The sequence below is a fragment of the Thamnophis elegans genome, chromosome 7, assembly GCF_009769535.1.
Source record: "Thamnophis elegans isolate rThaEle1 chromosome 7, rThaEle1.pri, whole genome shotgun sequence".
NCBI classification, from domain to species: domain Eukaryota; kingdom Metazoa; phylum Chordata; class Lepidosauria; order Squamata; family Colubridae; genus Thamnophis; species Thamnophis elegans.
The window spans coordinates 34,317,993-34,345,654 of record NC_045547.1 but is presented as its reverse complement, the minus strand read 5'-3'; the positions used below and the strand labels follow the sequence as shown (position 1 = coordinate 34,345,654).

Below are 27,662 nucleotides of genomic sequence, written 5' to 3'. Positions count from 1 at the left end.
CTTGTCCTGTGAACAATAACTTTAGTATTCTAATACTTGAGATAAAATTGTTTCCATATAAGTCAACAAAAATATTTTAACGGAATAAGGGGTGGCAATATTTTCACATCTTGTCTTATTACATTCATTATTCCAAAAGTGAATATTACACTGGGCTTTTTTTTAATTCCCACCACAACTTTGCAACTTTTCCATTTGCCTGGAAAAAGAAGATAAAAATGATTAATTCTGAACAGTTTCAGCCAGATAGATTAAAAGGTTTTCATTGCAATGTATCTTTGAACTATCTCCTATGTACTATACTTTTTTTTTGGATGGAGATAACAGATATAAAGAAAGGGCAGCATAGCCATCTCCAAACTGTCCCTAAATTGACCCTAAACTGTGCTCAATCAGTGCATAAATGTCATATTCCAACTTCCAAATATCAATATTATTGCTATTTTTATTCACAATAAAAATACCTCTGATAATTTGCTTTTCTGGGCTTGTATGCTTTTTGGCATGACTCATTGGCAATTTTAGCTTTTTTCTGGAATGAAATATTATATGCTCCTTATGCAACATTTTTTTTAAAAAAAAATGCATGTTAGGTAGATACTACACAATGATATAAATAATTTGTGCATATCTTCCTTTCCATCCGTTCTGACTTCTGGCTGCTGCCTGGGCAAGTTTCTACAGTTTTCTTGGCGCGATTTCAGAAGTGAATTGCCATTGCCTTCTTCCAGCTGGGTTCGTGTCTAAGGCAGGATGGTCTTTCAATTTCTAACAACCACAACAGCAAGCTGGCTCTTGACACAAATGGTCTTTGTTATATGCAATAATCTAAGAGCAGTCAAATCTATCCATACAGTGAAGATTAGCACATTCAGTTTAAGACAGAACAGCTAAATACTAAAAAGACAATGGAAGGCTTTTGTTTTCAATTTGTGGAGAGTATAAAGTATACAAAGAAATAAAAGCAGGGAAGTAAAACTGCTGAAAAACTATAAACAGAATACACATAGAGACTAATAGGTTTAGATTGTTGGTCTGACAAATATACTGAGAGGTACAAATAATAAAGGTAAAATATTGCTCAGTAGAAGGTAAGATCACATAAAAATAAGCAAGAGCAGCGAAATAAATATGTAGTATTTATTACAAGATTTATGCTGCCCTATACAAGGCAGTGGAAGGATAGTTGCAATAAAACCCGTCATTCTAAAGAGCCAGATATTCCACTGAATCTCCAAATGACCTTTGAACTTCTCGAAGGTGATTGCAAAGTCTTGACTGTATTCATCATTTCAAATCAATTCAAATATTTAATTTGAATTTGAAGACTCAATTTGATTTAATTTCTTCAAATGAAATCCCTAACTTTACATAACTCTAAGAATACCAACTGCTGACAGGTACAGATAGTAAGAAACATTCTCAAGACACTACCATTAAATATTTAACAAGTTTCATGGCTGGGCTTAATCATAGAGAATCAAGATCTTTCTTAACAGTTGAAAAGATATGCATCCCTTTTTGCTATGTGTTCATTTCAGCAGTTTCTCTAATCCTTGCATCTCAATGAGGAATGAGCAGTCAATTTCTAGTCATTATCATTCAAAATCTAACAAATAAACACACCCATGCCTGCATACATACCAGAGGTGGGTTCCTACTGGTTCGGACTGGTTCGGCCAAATAGGTAGTAACTTGGGGGCCTGGGTCGCTGGAACCGGCAGTGACCCTGGCCTGCCATGCCCCTGAATCGGTTCTCGCGGTGGCAATATAGGCAGTGCGATCTTGTTTTTGGCTTCTGCGCATGCACAGAAGCATTTTTTAGTACTGCGCATGCACGCATAGCACACATCAAGCGTGAAATGTGCACAAAGCGCAATGTGCCCCTGAGCGAATCAGCAGTAGCAGCAGCCGGAACCCACCCCTGATGCATATGTATATAAAAATCACTCTATTTTGCAGCACGGTGGCTCAAGTGGTTCGAACGCTGGACAAAAGTTTAGTAAGCCTGCATTCGAGACCTGACAGCTGCTATGGGGCAGGGTTGAACTCTCATTCTTCACTCCAGCTCCTGCCAGGGACATGAAAGGAGGCCCCAAGGCAATGGTGATGTCACCACTTAATCCTTTCAACCCAGAAGCGACTCGATGCTTCTGACTCAAGTATTAAAAAACCCCAAACCCTGTCTATTTTCAATATTAAAACACTGTCTTTCTCTATAGAAAATTATACATCTATAATTAGTTTCTTTTTTGGAATAAACAGTTGCTTCTAGTATGAGGCCAAAGTATTTGTTATTAAAGCAATAAAGCACACATCAGTATCATTAACATTAAAAAATGGAAATGTTTTCTATGATATAATAGACAACTATGTCAGTTCTTGAAGCAAGCAAAATAGATGCTGATATTTTATTGACTTATTTATAATATTTCTATCCCACCACAATCAAATGCTTTATATAAATAAGTGTTAAAAATTCTACAGTGACGTTAAAACCCATCAAACCAGTAATAACAATAACCACATCAATCCCGAATTGAAATATAATGACCCCAAAATAACAAGAAACAACGCATGAAATAGGAAGCGAAAAAGCAAGATGGCATGTAAAAAAATTGAAGGAATTCAATTATTTAGTCCAGGCATGGGCAATTAATTTTCCCAAGAGGCTAAATGAGAAACTAGGATTGTTAAGACAGGAGCTGACGTCGCAATGATACGACGTGCGATCTCGGAGCTGTGAGATCGCAGTCGATTTTTTTTTTTTGCCGCTGGACATTCCTTTTGGACCTAAACCGTCCCAAAGAGATGGTGACAGGGAAGAGTACATCTTGTTGATCTCAGGGACATCTCAAAGTCCCTGATTGATCCAAGAGAATCTCTTCTTGTCGGCGACAAAAGCGCATCCAAAAGCTGCTGAAGTTGGGACAGCTCCGCAACGGGAGGAAAGCAGAAAGAGAAAGTGTGTCCATCTGGTGAGGAAATTTTATTGTTATAAAAGAGACTGCCCCCCCCCAAAAAAAAATCAAAGCTAAATTAAACTTGCAAAGAAAAGAAAATAAGTGGAGAAATTAAGCTATATTGGACAGTGTGTTATCCTTTTTTTATGGATGGAAGTTTTGCCAATATTTCCTACTTTTTAAAGTGAAAGTATTGGTTTTTCTTCTTCTATTTCTTTTTTTATCTATGGATTAAATCTTTTTCTTTATTTTTATAATATTGGTTTGGATGGGTTTTTTCTCTTTATTTTGCTCCATTTAAGGTTTTTTTTAAAGCCTGGAATAAAAGAAGATATAAAAGGAATATAAAGAGGGTATAATATCAGAGGAAAAAGAAGTTGCACTGCCACTTGGAGGTTGGAGGTTGAGTCCTGGAAATATTGCTTTCTCTTTTTTCTCTTTGATCATTTTGACTTTGCACTTCAAAGGCTTCAGCTTGTTTACAGAAGAGATAAGGAGAAGAGCATGGGTTGTTTATGCAGGTGCTCTTTGGATGCTTTTTTGGCAGCTGGAGTGAAGTGAAAACAAAATCTTATTTTGAAACTAGAGTGGCAGTACTAGTTGGAAGTATGGCACAACAAAAAGAAACCATAACATTACAACAGATTATGTTGAAATTCAAAAATTATTAGAAACAACAAAGAGAATTGAGAAGAGATTGGAAAATATAGATTGTAATGCAGTAAAATTTGATGAAAAAATTGAAGCTATCCAGCAAATGGAAAAAGTGGAGGTTAGAGTCCTAAAAGCCCAGGGGAAAAATGAACAAAGAGGCAAGATAATTGTGGACACTGACAGTGAACTGAGTTTGGTTGGAAATGGAAAGAGTGGAACATGGAAAGGGAAGATAGATGGAAAGGAACTCTACCCCAGATTTCAAGGTATAGAAGAAGAAAAAAGGGAAGAATTGATGGATTCAAAGAGACACTTTGACAAAAGCAATACTGATAACCAAAGATAAGCTGATTAAAGAAGCTGATGGAAGGTCTCGAGATTTTACAAGATATGTAAAAAGCAACAAGTTGCAAAGAGAAGTCCACACAAATTTGATTAAGGAAATAACCAGAAGATTAATTCCACAAGTGGCAAAAATCATAAGACTGCACTATTACTGGAAAGACACAGGTTGAGTTATGAAAACTAATAACAAAATATTAGTCAAATTTAGTTAAAATTAGAGCATTATGTTAAAAACTAAGTGATAATGGATATAGTTAGATAAATAATTGATAATGATAATAATGTACACATATGTATTGGTTTGATAAAAGGAAATTTGATATAAATTCTAAATGGTGATTATGAAAGGAAGTTTAGAAACTCTGTTATGTATGAAAAGAAGAGTAAGTTAAATTTAGTTAAACTAAGACAAAAAATGAAATGATGACGGATATTGTTAAATAAATAACTGATAATGATAATAATGTAATATTTGTATTGACATGATAAAAGGGAAATTGGATATAAATTGTAAATAGTGATTAAGAAAGGAGGTTTAGAAACTTTGTTATTAAACATAATTTTTATTTAGAAAGTGTTATAAAGATATAATGTTGCTCGATGATATTGAAAATAGATAACGGAATGCCATCATGTGGTTTTGCTTTAAATTTTGGAATATTTTATATAAAGGGACGTAAAAACAATTATAGTCATATGAAGATTGAGGTATGGTGATAGTAATATATATATAAATATATTTGATTTAAAATATATAACTTGATATGAATTGTAGGTGATGACTGTGAAAGGGATGCACGAAAGCTCTTTGTCACCAATTGACACACTTTTTACAATTTGTAATGAAAAATATTTTTGCGGTGTTTGTTGTGTTTTGTCTGTTTGTGTTTATTCAAAAATAAAAAATTACATTTAAAAAAAAGAAACTAGGACTGTTGTGGATGCCTACCACTCTGCATCCCTACCAATGGCCCACTCCCACTTCATTCCCATCCCCCACCACCATGTTCCCCACCACTGACACCCTACCCCTGCCGCCAAAGCCACTGGCATTATTGGCCAGACAGGGGCAGCCAAAGGGCTGGATGTAGCCTGTGGGCCATAAAATTCCATGGTCTGACTTAATTCAACTGAGTACAAATACACACAAAGGGAGGGAGGGAGGGAGGGAGGGAGGGAGGGAGGGAGGGAGGGAGGGAGGAAGGACGGAAGGAAGGAAGGAAGGAAGGAAGGAAGGAAGGAAGGTTCAGTACAATTCACACCATGTCCATTTGTCTCACTTGGGAGAATGTTCCTTATTCAAATTATTTATATATTGCTCTAACTTCTGAAAGATTGAAAGCACCACTCTCCCTCCCAGCTCCATTTTTCTTTTTGCTTCCATTTACTAAGTTTCACCCTGTTTCTCCCTGAGGCTGCAAATGTAAGGATTACTTATGTAGAGTTAATCAAATCATCTCTCAGGAGACTGATATGTAGAAACTTCAAACTTATTTAACAATAACATTCTAGCTGATCTAAAAGTGGCTTCTAATTCGGTTTCGGTTTTCTTGTCTTGCTCTTTTCTTATCGCTCTCTTACATGCAGTAAAAATACCTCTTTTAAAGAAAGTATTTTGTTTTCAATCTACTTAGGTTTTGTTAGAAGAATTTTCTTGGTCCAATTCCAAACTAAGTTAAGCAATGAAAAACACAAAAAGATTGCCCAAAATAGAATTTTATTCAAAGAGCCAGTATGGAGGGTCAGCAATTTGAAAGTGGCCATACAGTTGGAAAGTGATAGTACTCAGTGGTAATACTCTCAGTGACAATGGACTTTAAAGTAATGGACTTTAATGTGAAGCATATTAGATATACAAATTAAAGTGTCCTTGCCTGGGGGCCATGAGAAGTCCACAGAGGAAGATCATTCCTTGCCGTGGGGGGTGGGTGATCTTAGATGTGCAAATCCTTCCTTGGATATAGACTTTTTATAGGGCGGGTCTGGCATCGAAGTGGAGCAGAGAGACATAAAAGGTTTCCCTCATCCTGAAGCTATTCTGTTTGTGCTGTGGCCCGCCAGCAGAGCTGGCAGCAGAATCAGACAGTGACGAGGTTGGAGAGGAACATGGCGAAGTCCTGGAGGCTGGGGAAGGCTCAGCCGAGGGCTCTGCATCGGAGGCAGAGATGAAGCCAAGGCTGTCTGGCAGTTCTCAGCTGCCTTGGGAGCTAGACAGCAGTGAGGCAGAGGAACAACTAGAACATGTTCCCAGCGTGCACACGCGCAGAGCTGCCAGAATAAAAGAACAGATAAGAACTCAGGGTCAACTTGGGAGTAAAGCTCCAGATAGACAGTGAATGGCCCCTCCCATAGGAAATAAAAGAGGAGCAAAAGGGGAATGGGCTTTTGCAGGAAACAATTTGTTTGTTCGTTCATTCGTTCGTTCATTTCAGGACTGTGAAGATCTGTCTGTGAATCTCAGAGACTCTGTGCCAAGTCTTGTACAGCACTGAATTTGGAAAATATTTACATGGCAGCTTTCCAAGCTAGATAAGGTCCGTGGTCATAAATTCCATTTTTAAAGACTGTTTACCAGGCCTATGCTGAATGTGAATGAGACGAATTCACATTTGTTTAATAAAAGAGGTTTTGTTGGGACCAGGAATCTGCTTTGTGCTTCTTGGGGAAGCCTAGGTCAGAACAGTTTGTCTGTCAAAGCCAGAGAGGTGCGCTTGATCAATTTCAGCCCAAATGTCAAATGCAGTTGGAGAGAGTTTTGAGCAGTTTCTTGGATTCCTATTATGAGACTCGTTGGAAGATCAGGCACTGCTGACCTGGCTAAAGACGGAGGGGGCACTATTGGGGCTTTTATCTTCCAATAGTGTCTTATCCCACACATGAACCTCATTAGTAGATAGTTACTGGAATGGTACACTGCATCAGCAATTGTTACTATTTTTCATATACATATTGTGATTGATATTTCTATAGCATGAATAGAAATAAGAATTTATTTCAATATTCTCCTACAAAGTTTTCAGAAAATTGTTTTCAGTAGTGTACTTTCTTGTTGCCAGATTCTAATTTTTAAAGAATTTTTAAAAATGTATTGTTAAAAATCATCCCTTGCCAACATTTCTTTTTCAACTTAAAGTTTTTGCTGGTTAGTAATTTGTAAACATGTACAACAGATTAGCTTTTCTACAAAAACAAGAAACTAACTCTACAAATTATCTACTGACACTTGTTTCATTAGTCCTTAAACCCTACTCTACTAGCTGCTAAATATTTTTGTGTAGAAAAGAAATGCAATTGGATGCATTTCTACCATGTTAAAAAAAACCTGTATTTTCAACTATCAGCTTTCATCATAGTATATTATTGCTGCCATCTTTGGAATTTAAAATGATTTGTTGCTTGGATGAGCATTTTAGTGATGGCTTCTACTTTAACACTTTTTTGGTTAAGCTATGTCTTGGGTATTTTAGTTTTTAAAAAAAAATCAATTTCTTTGATACATAATTGATACAAACTTGTATATACTGTATACAAGTGCACACAGTACACTTTGAACTATCTAAATACGTTTGTGCTTGTTTTTTTTTTAACTAAACAATATAGCATGCAATGCTCTTAACAAGAACCTGCCTGTTATTTTACTTATGATTAAATGTTATAATTATAGTAACTTTGTTCATGCCCAATCACTGGGGTTTTTTCTATCATAAATTATTGAAAATATTAGGTGTATTTTGCTCAAATTTCTTGGAACCAAATATATTCTTCTCTAGTTTCTCAGCATATCCATAAACATCGTCCTTCACACACATTATAAGCTTCTTTTAAAAAAAATTAATTTGGCTCCTGTGAGGTTGGAAAACTGAAGTTTTGTCTCTTGATTAATAGACACTAGATGCACCACTCTTGTGAAGAGGGTTTTGGCATAGAGATGCTAGGCCATGCCACATTATCTTCACCTCCAGAGTCAATTAGGTTGGAAGACTGGTCTTCATTTCTCACCAAAAATGTGCAATCTAAGTCTCCACCCCTGAAGATTGGTTCAAAATTTTATATGCATGTAGCCTCTGATTTGAAAGTTTTCTTCGACTTTATTCACTAAAAACACCTTAAGAGTGTGCATTGGGTTGAAAGTGATCTTTGCATGTGAACAGATTCATGACGGAAATCACATCACATTATCTCAACCTCTGCAGAAGGAAGCATGGATTTTGATCATAGTAGAATAGTCATTAAAGGTTGTTTGACATAACAGACATTTATGCATAAACAGGTTTATCTCCTCCCATTCCATGATAGATCTATATTGGGTCAATGCAAAGTTTCAGATGGGTGCTTCACTTCATTTGAATGAAGGTATCTCCAGGAAGTAATATTTTTCCCACACTTGTAAAAACAAAGGAAGTAATCCTGTTGTTGTACCTCATCTCCTTGAATATTCTATTGCTCTTGGTTTTTCCTTTACTACTTAACAGCTGGGGTAAGCTGTCAAAACAATGCAGAAAGCTACATTGAGGAAACTCACAAATCCTCCTTAAAGGGGTATTATTTAATTTTGCCAATAACTGGTTTCAATAATAACTCCTCATGATAATCCTCCAAAAGAAGAAACATTAATGTAAATCATTGGGATGTACATTTTTAAAGACTGTTTTATTTCAACAATGGTATGAAGCATAAGCCCCAATTTAGGATTGAGCCATGATATGACATATCCAGGAATCTTCTTTAACCATACAATCTAACTTTAGTAAAATCCTTGAGAAATGAAGTAGATTTGATATTTAAGATGGAGAGGAAAAAATATTCCACATCAAGAATTCCATTTCAGCTTCATTTCTTGATAATAAAAGTTTTAAAAAGTTGCTCCTAGTTGCTTTATATAAATACCAAAGCTACAGTATAAAAGATGTCCTTCTTGACGTGAGCATTGGTAGTTAATGTAACAGACAGTTATATCCCTATTTATTTATCACAACCAATATTTTAATATTGCTTCAATGGTTTGCTATTAGAGCATTAAAACAATTTAAAAGGCTTCATAGTTAAGAGGAATCATCTGGAATCCTAAAATGACTACACTTTTCCTTAGAATTGGGTTGATGTAAAAATCACATACTTTCATACCTAAAGCTTAAATAGGCATATGTATATACTTTGTAACAATTTGGATAAATCACATTTATCTACATTAGGTTTTATACAAAAAGGTAATGAACCAATATTTAATTCTTCATTGGATGTCTAAGTCCAGGATTTTCTGTACAATTAAAAATAAGCCAAAACTTTGTCTTTTTCTTATTCTGCACCAGCAATTTGTCTCCCCAGAAAGCTCAGAGTATATAGATTACTTAGGAGTGTGTCTTCGCTGACAGATGCAAAGCCCAATTCCTGCCTGTGACATATGTGAACTTTATGCTCAGCGCTAATGTGTGTAACTATGTAACAACTGATTCTCATAATCCGGAATAAACCAGCTAAATAACAGCACTGGCAGCTTATCTACACAAAGATAATTATGTCACCTCATATATAAATCATATCAGCAACTCATATATAAATTACATCATGTCAGCAACTCATGTATAAATTATATTTCATTCACTATTCTCAAATGACAGAGCCAGGGAACATGAAACAAATCATTAAAGTTAAATGATTTTAAAGTTTTGTAGAGTTACAGATAGTCCTCATTTAATAACTACCTTATTTAGTGACCATTTGCAATTACAACTGTGATTTAAAAAAATAACTTTAGGATCAATCCTTGCATTTACAACTTTCACATATCTCCAAAGCAAAGGAAAGCTGAAGTAACAGCATAAGAACAGCGCTGGTTGTACTTAGTGACTGCTTTGCTTAATAACCAAGTTGCCACTCCCACTTAATTGTGGTCAATTAAACAAGGATGGCCTATATTCAAAAGTACAAGTTTTTTTTTCTGATTTTCCTCCAAAAGCATACATTCAACATTTTCTCTTGGAAGTTGTCCTCAATTATTCTCTGGTTTAGATTCTTTCATCCTCTTCATTTTTCAATAAATAAACTCAAAATAAACTCAAATTGTCTTGGCATGCAATTTAGTAAGGGTTTGAAACTTTTCAATTCAAATGTCAACTTTTAAGTACTTTAATTTTCAATTGCAATGTGTTCAGTAAATGTAAACTGCACCTTATTTATTTATTTATTTAATTAACTTGTATGCCGCCCACTCTCAGAAGACTCAGGGCGGCTTATAAATAAGAAGGGAAAGGGGAATATAAAAATAAAAAACAACAGTTAAAAATTCAACAACATTCATAACACAAGATGGGGCTGGATAATTCAACAGCCCCAGCCTGCCGGAACAGTCAAGTCTTGGTTGCTTTGTGGAAGGCCGGAAGGGTAGTGAGAGTCCAGATCTCAACGGAGAGATCATTCCATAGGGCCGGAGCAGCAACAGAGAAGGCCCTCCCCCGGGGGGTCGCCAGCCGACATTGGCCAGCAGATGGAATCCAGAGGAGGCCTAGTCTGTGCGATCTAATAGGTCTCAGGGAGGTAACTGGCAGGAGGGGTCTCTCAGGTAGCCAGGTCCGATACCATGTAGGGCTTTAAAAGTAACGACTAGCACCTTGAAACGTGTCCGGAGACCAATGGGAAGCCAGTGCAGCTCACGGAGGATAGGTGTAATGTGGGTGTACCTAGGTGCACCCACAATCGCTCATGCGGCTGCATTCTGGACTAGCTGAAGTCTTCAAACACTCTTCAGGGGCAGCCCCATTTAGAGCGCGTTACAGTAATCCAGTCTTGAGGTGACGAGGGCATGAGTGACTATCCGAAGGGCCTCCCGGTCCAGATAGAGTTGCAATTAGTGCACCAGGCGAACCTGGGCAAAGGCTATTTAAGATTTCAAATACTTTTAAAATCAGATTCTTCCTCAAACATAGAATCTACATATGCAAATGGACAATGATTATCAGTGTTTTTGGTTATGTCAATGAAAAAAATTTGAGTAGTATTTCATGTTCTTGTACAGGACCTACTTAATGTTGGTTATTTGCAATAACATATGGTATGTCTCTTCCTGTAGCATAGGCTAGATCAGTGGGCCCCAACGTGGGCCCCACGCCCCACAGGGGGGCAATTTGATTTTTAATGGGGACAATTTGAACCTTGTTTAAACCAGGTTAATGACCTTTTAGGCTTCCTCCACGTGAGTAGAGTTCATTTTTGAGTAAAGTAAGAATTATATGTCACGGGGGAGGGGGAGCACCAAGATTTGAGAGATGCTTAGGTGGGGCATGGTTAGAAAAAGGTTGGGAACCACTGAGCGAGATGAACAGAAAGAACTAATTAAAGCTCAACTTACGTGAGCGGCAAATCAGTAGACATTCATGCATGTGCACACTAGTCTGCCATTCACACAAGTCGAGCTGCGCATGCATGCACCACCCAACCACTTGTGCAAGGGCTGCATGTGCTTGCACGGCCCAGTTCTCTTCTCCCCCATAGCTGGGCCGCCAAGCCGCAAAGGTTGCGGCTGCTACTCTAGGTGACAAAAAGAATGCTGTCAATATAATCTACTTTGATTTCAGCAAGCCCTTGAATGAGATTCCACATCACATTCACATCTACAAGCTGCCAAAGTGTGGTTTGCACTCAGGAGATCAGTATGAATGAGCTTTGTCAAGTTGCAGAGCAGTAACCAGTGGGATTCTACAGAATCTGTCTTGGGACTAGAAATATTTAACATTTTTATCAATGGTATGAATGATGGCTGCTTATCAAATCTGTGGATAACACAAACATGGGAAGTCAGGCCAATATCCAGAATGACAGTAGAAGTTTGCAGTGAAGAGTTTGGAAGACTGGGCTGAAGAAAACAAGATGCCAGTTCAGCAGAGAAAAATAAGGTTTACATAAGGAGGAAAAACATAGGACATATACAAGGTGGGAAATTCATGGCTTGGAAACACTACATCTGAAAAGGACTTGGGTAATGTCACTGATAACAAGATGAGTATATTAGACAGCTGCTAGGAGAGCAGTAGTGGAAGAAACATTATATTAAAGATTCATGAAACTATTATTCCTTTCCATTTAGCATTGGTGAGACCACACATCAGAGGTGGGTTGCTCCTGGTTTGGCCCAGTTTGGCTGAACTGGTGGTATCAGCGGCAGGAAGCTCCACCCAGATACGTCTGTGCATGCACAGAAGCATTGTGCACACAACCACGCATGCAAGCACGAGCAAACAGGTAATAAACTGGTTAACAACCCACCACTGGCACACATGTATATAATTCTGAACACCATATTTCCAGAATGATATTGACATATTAAGAGGGTTCAGAGGACAGCAAGGATGATACAAGAGCCTGAGGAAATGCTCTACGGGGATAAATTAAATGAGGGGTCATTGGTGCTCCCTAAGCTTGGTTGTTATCTTGTAGGTGTTTCGTTTCATAAACTAGATAGCATCATCCAAAAAATATTACCTAGTTTGGGTAACGAAATGTCTGCAAGAAAATAAACAAGCTTGGAGAATTCCAAGGACCCCTCATATCAACCCTGAGTTACAAATATTCTCCTTTATCAGGACATGTTAAAGGAAGCTGGGAGGTTCAGTCTGGAGGAAAGCTGCTGCAAAAGTTAGCCAAGTTTAGTACATTAAGAGAAACGATATGAAAGATGTTCAAGAACTTTTTTCCAGTGGTCACAGATGATAGGTCCAAGAGTAATGTTGCAGCTACCTAGGTTTCATGTAAATATAAGGAAAACACTTTTTGACAGAAAGACATATGTAACATGGGAAAAGTCTACATATAGAGAGACTGTGGATCTCCATATCTGAACATTTTTAAGAAAAGAATGGACAGCCATTTCACTCTAATTAGTTTTCATGCATCTTGTAGAAGATTGAACTAGATGATCTTACTGGCCCCTTCCAACTCTACAAGTTTATGATTCAGATAAAATTTCTTCTACTCTTTGGCATGTTCCTATCCACTAAATTTCTAATTTTCATAATAGAAAAAGAATAAATAAGGAGACAAGCAACTTAGGAGAAATTTCCTGACAGTTAGAAAAATTAATCAGTGGAACAGCTTGCCTCCAGAAGTTGTGAATGCTCCAACACTGGAAGTCTTTAAGAAGATGTTGGATAGCCATCTGTCTGAAACGGTATAGGGTTTCCTGCCTAGGCAGGGGGTTGGACTAGAAGACCTCCAAGGTCCCTTCCAACTCTGCTATTGTATTGTTTTGTATAATAATTAGGAATACAATTTTGAGGGGACCTGGAATTTTATGCCTCAGCAAGCATTTTTCAGAAATGTTTTTAAAAGTAGAGAGTTCTCTTTTGGGTGCTTATTATATCTTCTATAAGACTTCACTTCTGTTTTTGTTACAATTAATTTGAGGAAGAGAACATTAAATAGCATTCTCAATATTTAGGTAATATAGAACAAGTAAAAGAAGATTCGGTGTCTTGAATTGTGTGCAAACACCTGAATATAATCATGAGAGCAAGTAAACTAACCATAGATTAAAATGAGCAATTTTCATTAATTAATTTATAACTGCATAAACAATGCTTGGAGTAAAATATCTATGATGGATTATATCCACTTAAAAGAATAATATAATAAACTTCCAAAGCATATACTTTCCCAAAGATAAACTCTCAGCAACACATTAAAAATTGGATCAATATATTATTCGCTTCCTTCATATCCTGTTTAAAAAGGTAAAGGTACCCCTCGCACATATGTGCTAGTCGTTCCCGACTCCAGGGGGCGGTGCTCATCTCCATTTCAAAGCCGAAGAGCCAGTGCTGTCTGATGACAATTCCATGGTCATGTGGCTGGCATGACTAAATGCCAAAGGCACACGGAATGTTGTTAGTGGCCCCTATTTTTCTACTTGCATTTTTACATGCTTTCGAACTGCTAGGTTGGCAGAAGCTGGGACAAGTAATGGGAGCTCACTCCGTTATGCGCGCTAGGGATTCAAACCACCGAACTGCCGACTTTTCGATTGACAAGCTCAGCGTCTTAGTCACTGTTTACTAATGGCAAAAAATATATGATAGCCCTTCTATCTTCTCTAAGTCTACTTGTTAAAAGGACCATTTACTATACAGTTGCAATAAATCCCCTATTGAACAACTTAAACCTGCATCACCCCTCTCTAGGAACCACAAAAAAAGGAATACAGAGAAACAAATGCAAAGAGAAGTGCCACAAAGAAACAATAACATTTAGAAAATATACAGCACTTTGTATTTCGAAAGTATTACCATACAATTAGTATTACGGTAAGTAAAAAGCAGTTAATGAGAGATAGCAAAAAAGTGCTAAAACAAAAGCAGTATACAGGATGGGGGAATTAGAAAAGAACAAGAAATGAAATGTTCACAACTGCCATGTGGCAAAGCTCACTTTCTGACAATTTAGTGCATTATAGTTCCAAAATCCCAATTCTGTTTATCCTTCCAGAGATGAAAGATATAGTTACCCTGAAGAAGGGTGCCCAAATTTAGATAAGAATATCTCCATATATGACAAATGTGTATTAATCAAGCAGCAGCAAGTCAGAAATTTGGCAGTGATTTTAGTAGTTTTTGTCTCAAGAGGATGTTAGTCAATACAGTTTGGACATCGAAAGAAAGTAACCAGTTGTTCTACAGTTCTGTCTTTGCCCCACCTCAAGCTGAAGGGAAAAAAGAGGCTTAGCCCTTGTGGGTGTTGGCCCCCTTTTTCTAAGGTGCTCTGCAATTTGGAATGCTTTGTGGTGTAATGTTCTGGACAATCATTGGAATCCTCAAAAGGCAGGGAGCTATAAGCACGCAACTCATTTAGAAGCACAATGCAATGGAACGAGACTGGAAGGGAACAGAGTTTCATGGAACAAGTACAGGTGGCAAGAATTCTAAACAGCAGCACTCAACTTCTGTCTTTTTTTCCTGTTAAGGGCCATATGAATAAATACCAGGTATCTAAAAATTGGTTCACAAACATTTGGTTCAGTGGTGGGATTCAAAATTTTTTACTACCAGTTCTGTGGGTGCCGCTTGGTGGGTGTGGCTTGACTTGGCTTGGTGAGTGTGGCTTGGTGGGCGTGGCTTGGTGGGCGTGGCTTGGTGGGCGTGGCTCATCCTGCCAACAAAAGTGTGTATAGTCAAAGCTATGGTTTTTCCAGTTGCAATGTATGGTAGTGAAAATTGGACCATAATAAAGGCTGAGTGCCAAAGAATTGAGGCCTTTGAACTATGATGCTGGAGAAGACTCAAGCAAGTCCCTTGAACTGCAAGGCAATCAAACCGGTCAGTCCTAGAGGAGATCAACCCTGACTCCTCTTTAGAAGGCCAGATTGTGAAGATGAAACTCAAATACTTGGGCCACCTAATAAGAATGAAGGACTCACTGGAGAAGAGCCTAATACTGGGAAAGATTGAGGGCAAAAGAAGAAGGGGATGACAGAGAATGAGGTGGCTGGATGGAGTCACTGAAGCATGAGCTTGAATGGACTCCAGAGGATGGTAAAGGACAGGAAGGCCTGGAGGAGTGTTGTCCATGGTGTCATAATGGGTCAGACACAATTTCACAACTAACAACTACTACTATTCACACCATAGCCACAAAAAAGCAATGTTATTATTATCTGCTGGTAGTCACTTTGCTGAGATGGGCAACCATATAAATTAAAACAAAAATTTAAATAAAGAAAAGCTAATGATATTCATATACATACAAAAAAAGTGAATAGGTCTGGAGTCCCCAAGAAGTAGCAAAGGGCTAATGTGCCCATAGATATCTCCCTTGGCACTCAGTTTATTTTATTTTTAAATAGGATACTGGCATGTTGCAGGAAACACCCCACTCCCAAACTCCCAATTTCCCCATTATTTACAGGAATCCTTTAGGCCTTAGACTGGGAATAGTTTCTTAGATAATCGAAATTCTAAAAGTGTGAACTGTTTGAAAATGTGGCAGCATATCCAGGAAAGAGACAAAGGCCTGCAGATGTAGCACAAAACATCAGGTAGGCTAAAATAGCATTCTGATCAATCAGAATCTAGTAACCAGTTATGTCCCCATGGCAACCCTTTTGAGAATTGGAAAGACAGTCTCCCATTCTAAAATTGCAGGATTCTTTTTGCAGCCTTTCTTCCTGTGCCACAGTAAAATCAGAAGTTAATCAACTTAGCTACAGAAGAGCTGTGACATCTTAAGAACAAAGGGGCCTAGTGCCAATCCTGGATCAGCTCCTGGAGCATCACTAATGCTGCAACAAGAGAATAACTGAATAATGCCTTAAATTATATGAGTCCAAAAGAAGAGGGCTACACTTATGGGATCTGTTTTGCTGGCTAAAATCCCTTCTAGAACCTCAAAAGCAAGAGGTCATTCTTGTGATATCTGACTTTCAGGACATGAAATAAGCATTAATATTTAAGGGAATTTGTACAATGATTATACAATAAGTAGTCTCACAAAAAATCATGAGTAATTACATATTTGTGCCAACATGCAGAGGCTGAAATTTGCAAGTATAATAGTAGAAGCTTGCATCATATCCAAATGCACGTTTAAAAAATTCTGCTCTGTAATGTTACCAAAATACACCCAGTATGTTCTTTACATTACTTAGTAAGTGAATCTGATGGAAATTGATCTATTTCTTCAATCATTTTTTCCTGCTGCCCTTTAGTATATAGAAATAAACTTAAGTGCTCATCTTATTTATTAAGTTAGATCATCATTTCTCAAGATTTTCCTTTATAAGAATTAATATAAAGTGATATACATTACCAGTTAAAGCTTTTGTGAACTATATCATTTTAAATATTCGTAAGGAAGCCAATAGCTGATAGGAATCAAACTTAAGACATATTTAAAAAACACAGCTATTTCTAGTAATTTACTAGGGTCACTCACAAACACATAATGTGCAGATCTATACAATAATAATATATCTTACTACACCCCCACCACCACAGTTCTTCACAAAACAACTGCAGTATTCTTATACTACAAATTCGTGATTTCTGACACATTGATATCTACATCTGAGATAGTGATATTAAGATACTCTTGTATCTATGTTTTTTTTTTAAAGAAAAACTGTTCAGTGGATTCTGTGTTCAGTTCCTCTCTTTCTGGAGCTACAACTTGCATTTATCATATAGAATCTTGCTATACTTCATCAAAAAAAAATTCATTTATGAAACTCGTGGATTCAGGCCAGATTCTCTTTATCACTTCAACTTTTGATGTATTTTTGCATGAATATCCTGTCTACCATATAGCATGTTATATCTTATATTCTCAGGTTGTGCTTCAGTGGAGCTCTGCAATGTAATTTCTCATCCATTATCCATCTTTAGCTCCATGTAAGAATATTTACTGTTTCCTGATTTTTTTTAAAAAAAGTTATCATCAAGAAATATGTTCTAAAATCTGACTTACATTTTGTTTGTCCTCAATTTTGCTGTGCTCCTAATCGTTTTTGTCAGAATATCCTGAGCATTTAACCCCACTTAAGAATTAACCACTGAACACTGATTTTTTTTTTCCCAAAGAGGAATATATTAGTTGAATTGTTGTAATCTCTGCTGTTAGAGTGTACCATAATCACTACATACCACAGTGTCTAGTAGTAGCTGCTTTTTTTAAAACGTAGAGGTAACACAGAGTAATTGCTGAAATTACTTGTCACCTATGTGTTATTCACTCACATAACAACTGAAAACTGAGAAGAATGTCCTTTAATAGGATATAAAATGTAAACTTTAAAAAGCCTTTGAAAGGGTTTATTTTTAACAAGCATTCTGTTGTGCTCCAGGTATAGCTATAAAAATACTACTTTGTAATTAAGGATAAAATAAATTATGGAAGTACTTTCAATATTAGCTTTAGCTGAGAAATTTCTTAATAGCTTAGGGTCAAAATATCTAAAATATGCTTCCAGAGGGAAAAACTTCTAAGACCCAAGCCCAGGGAAGGACATTTATAAATATTGCAAACTTTCCTTTGCTTGAGATATTCTAGCATAGTATTATATATTTTATGTTGTCTTGCTAACAAAGAAACATAAATAACATGTTACATATGTTTATTATAAGCAATGAAAACACATACCAAATGATAATAGATGATCTATTACTTAAAAATAAATAAGGCTAAATGAAAAATTGAAAGATTAGGTGTTTCCCAAGTACTTTTGGTGATTAAATGTACTTTAAATATTTTAATGTGTACAATGTAATTTTAACTCTATACTAAAATTCACGATTAATCTATTCTTCTGAATATGGTGTCAGTTATATGCAAAACCATAAAATTATAATTGCAATTTGTAGAATGTGTTGATACACATACAAAACCTCTAAGCGTGAAGCGTGTATGTCCTTCATTCACAAGTCAGTTACAATGCTAAAGAAGTTGAACAATGGACTACAAGTGGCCAAGCAGCACTTATGAGCTACCAGATGACATCCGTTTATCTATCGTTCATCTTTATTCACCTACTAGGTAAAATGGGTCTCTTTAGCAATAGAACACCATACTTCTACAGTATTAGTTTTAAGACAACAGACAAGCTATCTTCTTAAGTCACTGCTATCTATATTTTCTACATTCACTTTTTTCTTATAAGCTTCCATTGAGTAAAATGATGATAGAAGCTCCTTTTACTTTGAACTCTGTTCTAGCTTGACTTGCTACACAGTCTTCTTGCTGACTGGAGATTGTACTTTATGTCTTTTCTTTCTTTAGTCATGAAGAGTACAAACTAGTAGGACTGAGCTCCCTTGAGGAAAAACTTTGAGAAGATGCTTGCTTGCTTTCTTGCTTGCTTTCTTGTTTGCTTCCTTGTTTGCTTCTTTGCTCCATTGCTCATTAATTAATTAATTAATTCACTCACTTTATCCAGCCATCAATCTCACATACATGTCTCTGGGTAGCTCTAAATAATTTAAAACATCTCCCCAAAATGAGAAAATTACAAACAAAAAGCAAGAAAAATATAAACATGCTAAAATCATTAAAACCAATATAATCTGCTGCCATATTCACAGCATTCAATATAACTGTTGAGCAGATTCTACATTACAATTGGATGACCAAACTTGGTTGTCAAAACCAGCCTTTCAAAAGGCCAGTAAGGTCAGGATCAATGTAATCTCCAGAGGGATTGTTCCAAAGGGTGATGGGTAGTAGGACAGAAAAGGTTCTCCTCGGGGTCCCATCAGGCAACTTGGGACACAGACATGTTGGATCTAATGGAATGGGTAGATGTAACAGGGGAGAGGCAGTCCCTCAAATAACCCAGTCCCATGCCATGTAGGGCTTTATAGTTCATAACTAGCGCCTTGAACTGAATTCAGAAGCATAGTGGCAGCCAATGTAGTTCACAGAGCAGAATTGTAGTGTACTGCATGAGGAAGACACATAACTACACATCACCGCATTTTGTGCCAGCTGCAGCTTTTGAATACTCCTCAGTCTCACAGTATATAGAATGCATTGCAGTAATTCATGGAAGGTGACCAAGGCATGAATGAATGAGATTAGAGTATCCAGATTCAAGAATGAATGCAACTGGTGCAAAATACAAAGTTGTGCCAAGACCCTCCTGGTTACCACTGCCATCTGCTCTTCAATCAGGAGTTGTGAGTGAAGGAGATTTCTCACAAGGCCTGTTTGGAGGAATGCTACCCCATCCAGAGCAAGATATCACTGTTAATTTGGAGCAAGAGTTTCTGCCCTCAACTCCTGCTTTGCAGAATCCTGGAGGATTCATTTCTCTGCTCCTGTTAAACATCTACATGAAGCTGGGGTAAGATCATTTTCTGACATGCGATGAGGTATCATTAGTATGCTGAGGATACTTAGTTATACATCTCTGTTTCTGGTGAATTAAGTGATGTTCTACATGTCTTATCTCGCTCGAGGTTTCCAAAACACAAAGGCATTCTATCTTGCTAGGTTGAGCTGAAGCATGTTGTTCCCCATTCCAAACTCAACAGTGAAGAATGGAAGCACAGCTCCTATCTTGCTCATGCCTGAAGTAATCCAGTAGTGCAGCCAATGTTGTTTCAATATCATACCCAGGTTTGAAACCCGATTGGTAGAGTTTCACATAATCCATTTCATCCTTGATTCTCTGAATCTGTTCCATGCCATCTTTTCAATGACCATCCCTAAAAATGGAAGTCTGGACACCAGATAGAACTTGTCCAATATAGTTGTATCTCCCAATGGCTTTTGAGGAAGGGATGAACCAATGACTCTTTAATTGATGTGCATAATGAAAGTCAGAGTGAGCATATCTTCAAGCACTACTACTCTTCAGCTGAAGGCAGACATTAACAAATTGCAGAACTATGATTGTTTTTAATAGATACGTATCTCTTGAGGTAATAAATAGTGACTGCACCTAAATTGTGGGAGTTTCTGATCTAAGTCCTCTCTACTAGCCTTCCTCTGTTTGGGTGCACACTTTCTTATCAACACTTATTTTACATAATGGCAAGTTTTAGTTTGTTTTTTAATTGCATCTGCTCGGGTTTTTATTTATTTATTGGAATGTTTATTGTATTTTATTAGATGTAATTCTGCTTGGACACCCTAAGTAACACAAAAGTATCTATAATGAAGGATTAATAAAAGACAAAAACCACCCAACAGCTTTATGCTCAACACAGAAAAATGTCATGCTGCATCCATTTAAAAGACCCCATGATACAGCCAATCAGATTAAATCAGCTTTGGTTTTCACTATTTTTACTTACTTAGGTTTTAATAACTCAGTGGAAGGGGGATGATTTTATAGGGCAATATAAAGATTGCTCATTCCAAGTAATTGTTAATGGTTGCGAAGTAAACAAATATTCAAAAGAATTTTCCCACCTGCCAAGGAATATCTGCCTGCTGCACATTTTTAGAAGCACAATATTTCATTGCAGTAGCAACCTATTTTGAAAAAAGAATATGTACTTCCAAATTCCAGCTACTCACCTGAAAAATATAGGATATGGACAATGACATTCAAAGGAAAACAAGTTGGAAGATATCTTGTTTACAATGTATTTGGACTGTAATTCATTCCACCCTTATTTTTCAGACTTTGTGTCCTGAAGATGAATTTATAATCCCACAACAATGATGTATCATAAATAAATAGATGAAACAATCCAGCAATGACAAATGTGATTATCAATCAGACATAGGAAGATAGTGAGGGTCAAGCACCAACCATGCAGGCATAGAGCTGCTAATTGGTCAATTACATTTGTTTATAGCCAACCAGTAGCTATTAATTAGGCATTGCTGATTTCACTCTTCTTGGGCTTATCCTCATTGCCTTGTTGCCAGAACAGACCCACAACCATTATTTAAGATAGGAACAGATGGTGTTACCCTCTATTTATCCTCTACTCACCATGAATGCAACGTTCAGCATGCTTCCCTGTTACACTTTTAAAGTACTCTTTTCCCACTAGGTCACCTCAGATGCTTCTATCTATATGGCTAGAGCAGTATACTCCCTTGCAAGCTAACTACAGCAGTTCATTGCCTACTTCACAGAGGTAGTAACATCCCCTCAATTGAGTCAATACTGTAGTTCAAGGGTGTCAAACTGGTGGCCCATAGGACAGAAGCATCACACACAGGCCATGCTCACTCCAGCTCCGCAAAGGGGAAAATGTTGTGATACTTCACGTAACGGCAACGTGACGCTGCAAGTTGGACATCCGTGCTGTAGTTGTAGTTGTAGTCTTACATTTCCTGGGTAATTTTCCTATTGCAATAGTGCAATTAGCACATAGAATGTTGCAGTTTAAAACTCAGCAGATATTTTTTTTAAAGTCATATTTGTCTTCCTCTGAACCACCTAGCTTTTCCCCTGGGCTTTAAAAAAATGGAAAAATTCAGCAATGAACCATTTCATTGTTTCTTCTGACCCTTGAAGTTAAAATGTTTTACAACTTGGGAAACAATGAAGCAAATGCCCATAGAAATATTTTAAGCATAAATAAAGATTAAGTATGCAGTGAGAAGGTGGGGACTTTTTATGAACTAATTTGGAAAGCATTAGTGAGACCTCTGCTTAGATACTTAACTAATTTAGGGTATGCACTCTAAAAAGCTGGTACAAGCTGATCTATGATTTCTGGTAGTGTATTGAAGGCATGATAAGATACGGGGAACAAATCTCAGTATCTTAAGAGATCATGGTAAACCAACATTACTAGGCACAGGAAAAAAGACCCTCTGAGTACATCCTCATTCCTTCTGTGAAAATCTCTGCAACATAATTTTCATGATTATTTTTCAATAAAAACGACCCTATGAAAAACCCTATGAGCAAACCCAGTTTGTTCGTTGGGCTGTTTTTAGTCCTCTGGAGCCTTCAAGTCCCCTGAAGGCTCCGAAGGGCTTAAACCAGCCATACGAGCAAACCAGAAGTGACTTCCGGTTTGCTCATAGGGTTGTTTTTTGTCCTCTGGAGCCTTCAGGGAAGCCTCTGGAAGGCCCCTGAAGATTCCAGAAGACTTAAACCAGCCCTATGAGCAAACTGGAAGTCCTTTCCTGAACTTCTGTTTTGCCTGTAGGGACAGTTTTTTGCACTCTGGGGGCTTCAGGAGGGCCTTCAGGGGGCAGGGGAGGCTGTTTTCGCCCTCCCCAGGCTCCTATAAAGCCTCTGGAGCCTGGGGAGGGTGAAAAATGGCCTCAAAAAAAAGCTAAAGTCAGCTGGCCAGTGCACGTATGTGTGCTGGCCAGCTGACAGAGCAACGCCTCACGTGCCCTGACAAATGTCTCCATGTGTCACCTGTGGCACGTGTGCCATAGGTTCGCCATCCCGGGTCTAGTCTTTGCTCCCTACTCTCTAATTATCCATCCTAGCTTTACTGTCAATGAATTTTTCGTATGTTTACATTTCAATTCCTTTTTAATGCTTTACATATATTTGCACTAGAAAATGGCTTAAAGAAATAAATATTAGATAACTTTCCCATGGAATGTAGCCTCCACTCTACTGCCTTTATTTATTTTATTATTTATTACTCTAATTTATATAACCACCATTTCACCAAAAGCAATTCTGGGAGGCACAAAATAATCAAATAAAACAATAACAGTATAAAATATAAAAAGTCATATTAATAAATATCATAAAAACCAAAGAGCTATGTTCGTTCAGAGCTTAACGGTCTACATGGATACATTCTTCCTTCTTCATTGTTTTACTTATTTCTTGCCCTGATTTTTATCCTTATTTTAAGGTTATTTGTCTGAAATTGTTTGGCTATATCACGGGTGTCAAACTTGCCACGTCATGTTGCCGTCACGTGATGTTTTGTGACAATTTCCCTATTCGCAGAGCTGGGGTGGGAGTGGTCTGCACGTGACGCATCCAGTCGCAGGCTGCCAGTTTGACACCTCTGGTCTATATAAAGGCATATATCGATGCAAATTTATAACTGTTTTACATTCTAAATCTGAGAGTGCATTTCTTGGCCATAATAAAATATATACCATGAAATTACACACCTCCTACAATTACTAATTAACTAGCTATGCCAGTCTGCTGCAAGAAAAACAGCAAAGAAACTTCCAGCACTTTCACAAGTAAATTTATTGTGTGTTCACTGTTCTGGACTACAGAAAGTTTATGTCATAATGAAATTACTCTTTATAGCACTACAAGATTTTTTGCTGATTGTGAAATTAATATTTATACATTAGATTAGCATAGCAGTGTTATTTTCATTATCATGCTACATACACCTACTTCATTCTATCAAAACAATTTATGTTTTTTTCCTCCTGAAAAATGCTGGCAGGCATGTAATTTCAATTCTATCTTCCTTTGGACCTCATTCCCTGTGAGTATTTATAATCAGATTCAATAGGCAACACACTGTATTACAGAAAATAATTTACATTAATGGGGACAGATACGGAAAACATAAAATCTTAGAGTCCTCAAACAAATTATCTCTTATAGAGCAAAGTGAAATGCAGACTGAATAAAGGAAAAGTTTCCTTATGTTTCTCTAATTGAGGTGGAAATATTTGACTTCTTGGTGTACAATTGGACAATTTGTATACTTTATTTGAAAAGTCTCTAAAGCTGTTTTAAAGTGCAGTGATAACATAAAAACTCTCTAGCAAACAACTTAGGTTTTCCTTTTATTCAGACTGAATCACGACCCAAGAACTTGAGCTCTATGTCTTTCCCCAAAGTCAGAAAACTATAGCTATTACAAATAAAAGCCATTGATAACTACAAAGCTGTGTTTTACCTCCATTGAGATCACCAATGCTGCCATTTCAATTACTATAGGAGTATTTCATCTTTTAAAATAAAAGTTTTTTCCTATTTGCATATGCCACCATTCTAATTGCTTTTTTAATCCCACTATTCTCATCATCATGCGATTAAGAAATTCCTTCACCCCATATTCAAAGTTTTTGAGACAAAATATTTTGGGCTTGATGCTCAGTCACTTTGCAGACTGTTGAAACATGGGTTTGTATCTTACATTTATGCTTAACAGGAAAGGATACACAGTACTGTCTCTCTCTTATGACCAAGAGAGAGAGTTGGCATTACCTACTTCTATGGGTCTACAGATCTGCCACTTCTTTATACAAAAAAATCATGCAATTACTTAGAATTACCATTGCCTGATGGCCAATCTCAAGAGGGCAACATTAGTTCTGCTAATGGGAAATGGAATACTATGCTATATCAACATTCATACCACAATAGGTAATTGTATTGTACCACAATACAATAGATAATTGTAAGAACTGATACCCTACTTAATGAAGAGATTAGTCTCTACAGTTGAAATAACAGAATAACACTAATTAATTTGGAAGGATTAATATAATAAAGGGGGCAAACATTATATTAGAATGCAAACAAGGGAGTTTACCAAATCTTTCTGCAGTACACTTATATTCATATGTTCATAGCATGCCATGATTTAGATTACATAGATTCAGATCTATGATATGTAAATTATCAGTCCCCTGGCCATCAAAGGAATTTAGATTATCTGTAATATCTTCTAGTTTTGAAAGTCATGTTTTTTCTCCTCTAATCAATTCAGTCAGCTCTGCATTGATAGCATTCTTGTAATTCATATATTCATATCTTTTAAATTAAACATTATATGAAGATAATCTGGGATATTTTCTTTTTAAAAAAATAAAGCATCCTCAAAATCTATGAGCAATAGCTTCCCAGCAGCTTTGTAAAACTTGGAAAAATCAAGAGCTTTAAAGTTGTCTCTAGATAATTTTCAAATCAGTAGTATATTTTCTCTTGCTCTAATTCTATCTGCCTGTCTATCTATGGTATAATTTTGTGAATTGTTGCATTGGTCAATGAATAATAAAAAACAATATTTGCTGAATTGATATAAACTCCAACCTATGGCATCCATAATGGGAACCTTGATATCACTATCTTCTAGGACCATAATGGAAAACAGCCCTTAGGATTTACAGTGTAATTTACCTTGTCTGCCATGATCATAGAAGAGCCTCCATGGATTCCTAGAATGGGTGTTAGGGTCTGGGCAGAAATGAAGTCCAGGATCTGGGCAATAGCTTCCTGGTCAGTATCATCAGCAAACACCACACCTTGCACCCTCCGTTCAGACATGATATCGCAGATGCGGGTGATGATGCTCTTGGGATCTGTTTCATTCATGGCAACGAGTTCCACCCGAGGTATGAGAGAGAGGTGATGGAAATCATCCTTCTTGTGGGCATCTGTAATAGCTACTTCATCAGAGGTACCCACCAAGACGACAGCAATGCCAATGCTGGGATGGTTCTTTTGAGCCCAAGCCATACTGCCTGTTGTTGCTAAGACTGCCAGCATAAGCCAGAATTTTGAAGAATAGCACTCTGCTCTGGGCCTCATCTTCAGCTCTTACACTCCCTGAAATGAGACAAAAAAACAAAAGTTACAATAACATATATATAAATCACAGAAATTTAGGCATTCACAGGCATACACTTTTAGCCATGTTACTTATGGAAAGAACCATGTTGGCGCAGTGGTTAAAATGCAATATTGCAAGCTAATTCTGCTGACTGTCAGCAGTTTGATCCTGACCAGCTCAAGGTTGCCTCAGCCTTCCATCCTTCCAAGGTTGGTAAAATGAGGACTCAGATTGTCGGGCATTATGATGACTCTGTAAACCACTCAGAGAGGGCTATAAAGCACTATGAAGTGGTTTATAAGTCTAAGTGCGTTGCTATGAAGATACAAATTATTGGTCTATACAACTCTACATTTTTTTTATTTTGATTGACAGAGACTTTTCAAGGTTTCCATGCTCCTTTCCAAGAAGTTTTTTTCTCAGCCCATTGTCTAACATTGATTAATATCCCCAAAACACAGAGCGGGAAGGAAGAAATATCTGGTATTCTGATATAACCAAAAGTTATTTCAATAATCATTGAGGAAAAACTTTTTAACTCTACTTTGTCAATAAAAGTATATGGGGGAGGACTAAGGCTCTGATCAGGGACAGAACAATCAAATATGTAGTCACCAACTATTGTTGAGACATTAATGTCCTCTGGTGATTCCTGTGAAATTATTTTAGTTACAGCTCTAGATTATAATTAAATTCATTTTTGCCTTGCCTCCCATTTTTATTCCAAAAAACCCTTGCCAGCAGCTTTCCCTCCCCCAGAATAATTCAAAAAGAAGGTAAGACAGAATCTTGTGGCAATAAAATGTCTCTCCGATCAAATTGGCATTACTTCAAGAAAGTTTGGAGTATTCTTGTTTTGATAATTTTAATTATAAATTGTCCTAATAACTTTAAGTATTAATTATACAGGCAAATTAATACTTTCACAATATATAATTGTAGTGAAAATGTCTCCTGTCAATACTATTTTAAAAAAAAATAATCCTCTGTTTTCAGAGTCAGTTGTGTTTCTTATTTTCATTTTCAAGAACTGGTACTGGTTGCCTTAGTCTCAAAACATAGGACTGGTAGACTTTGAGCTAATGGAATAGCCGATATATTCGGATTCATGCCTTGGAAATGTTGTCTTTTTCTAAACAATGAAATGATGAAGACCTATGAGATCATCGGTGCAACCTTACTAATGCCACAGTCCTCCCTTCAGGACACTTTATCTTGTTTTAATAACTCTGAGCTCTTTTCATCTGCAAAGCACTTCCCAAGCCACAGCTAAGTAATCCTCATAGTACCTCAGCAGAATACATATTGTTATCATTGTTTTCCATGTCTGAAAATCATAGCATTGAGGTTTACCATGTAAATTTTGAGACTTCTTTTATCAATTAAAAAAATAGTAGTAACTGGCATGTAATCTGATGCTCAGGCCATATATCCATGTTACTTACTTTGCTAATATGAAATCCTGAAATGATTGGAAAGTAGTACTATTCAAATCTAAAATTTGGCCTAACTCTCCGTCTGTGATGATTTATAATATATCACAAGTGCTCAGATTATCATTAAATTCTAAAAGCTCTTTTCTTTCAATTGCATCAGAAGTTAAGAGCTCAAGGCAACTTGCATAATCTCTTTGATTATAATCCATCCCTAGATTCACCATTAGATTCCACATAAATATCAAGAGCCAGAGGGGGAAATATTACTGACTGCACTGAAGGGAATCCCGTTGCTAATAAAGTCGGTGAGAGGA

The 27,662-nt window shown here is 36.9% G+C and overlaps 1 protein-coding gene across 1 annotated transcript in view; it reads right to left on the bottom strand.

Annotated features, from left to right (window-relative positions):
* Window positions 1-25,890, bottom strand: part of GRIN2B (glutamate ionotropic receptor NMDA type subunit 2B) — a 233,551-nt gene extending 207,661 nt beyond the window's left edge. Inside the window, exon 1 of the mRNA XM_032221467.1 lies at window positions 25,480-25,890. Within this exon, the coding sequence (XP_032077358.1) occupies window positions 25,480-25,890 (411 nt within the window). The remainder of the gene's footprint in view (window positions 1-25,479) is intronic.
* Between the last annotated feature and the right edge of the window lie 1,772 nt (window positions 25,891-27,662).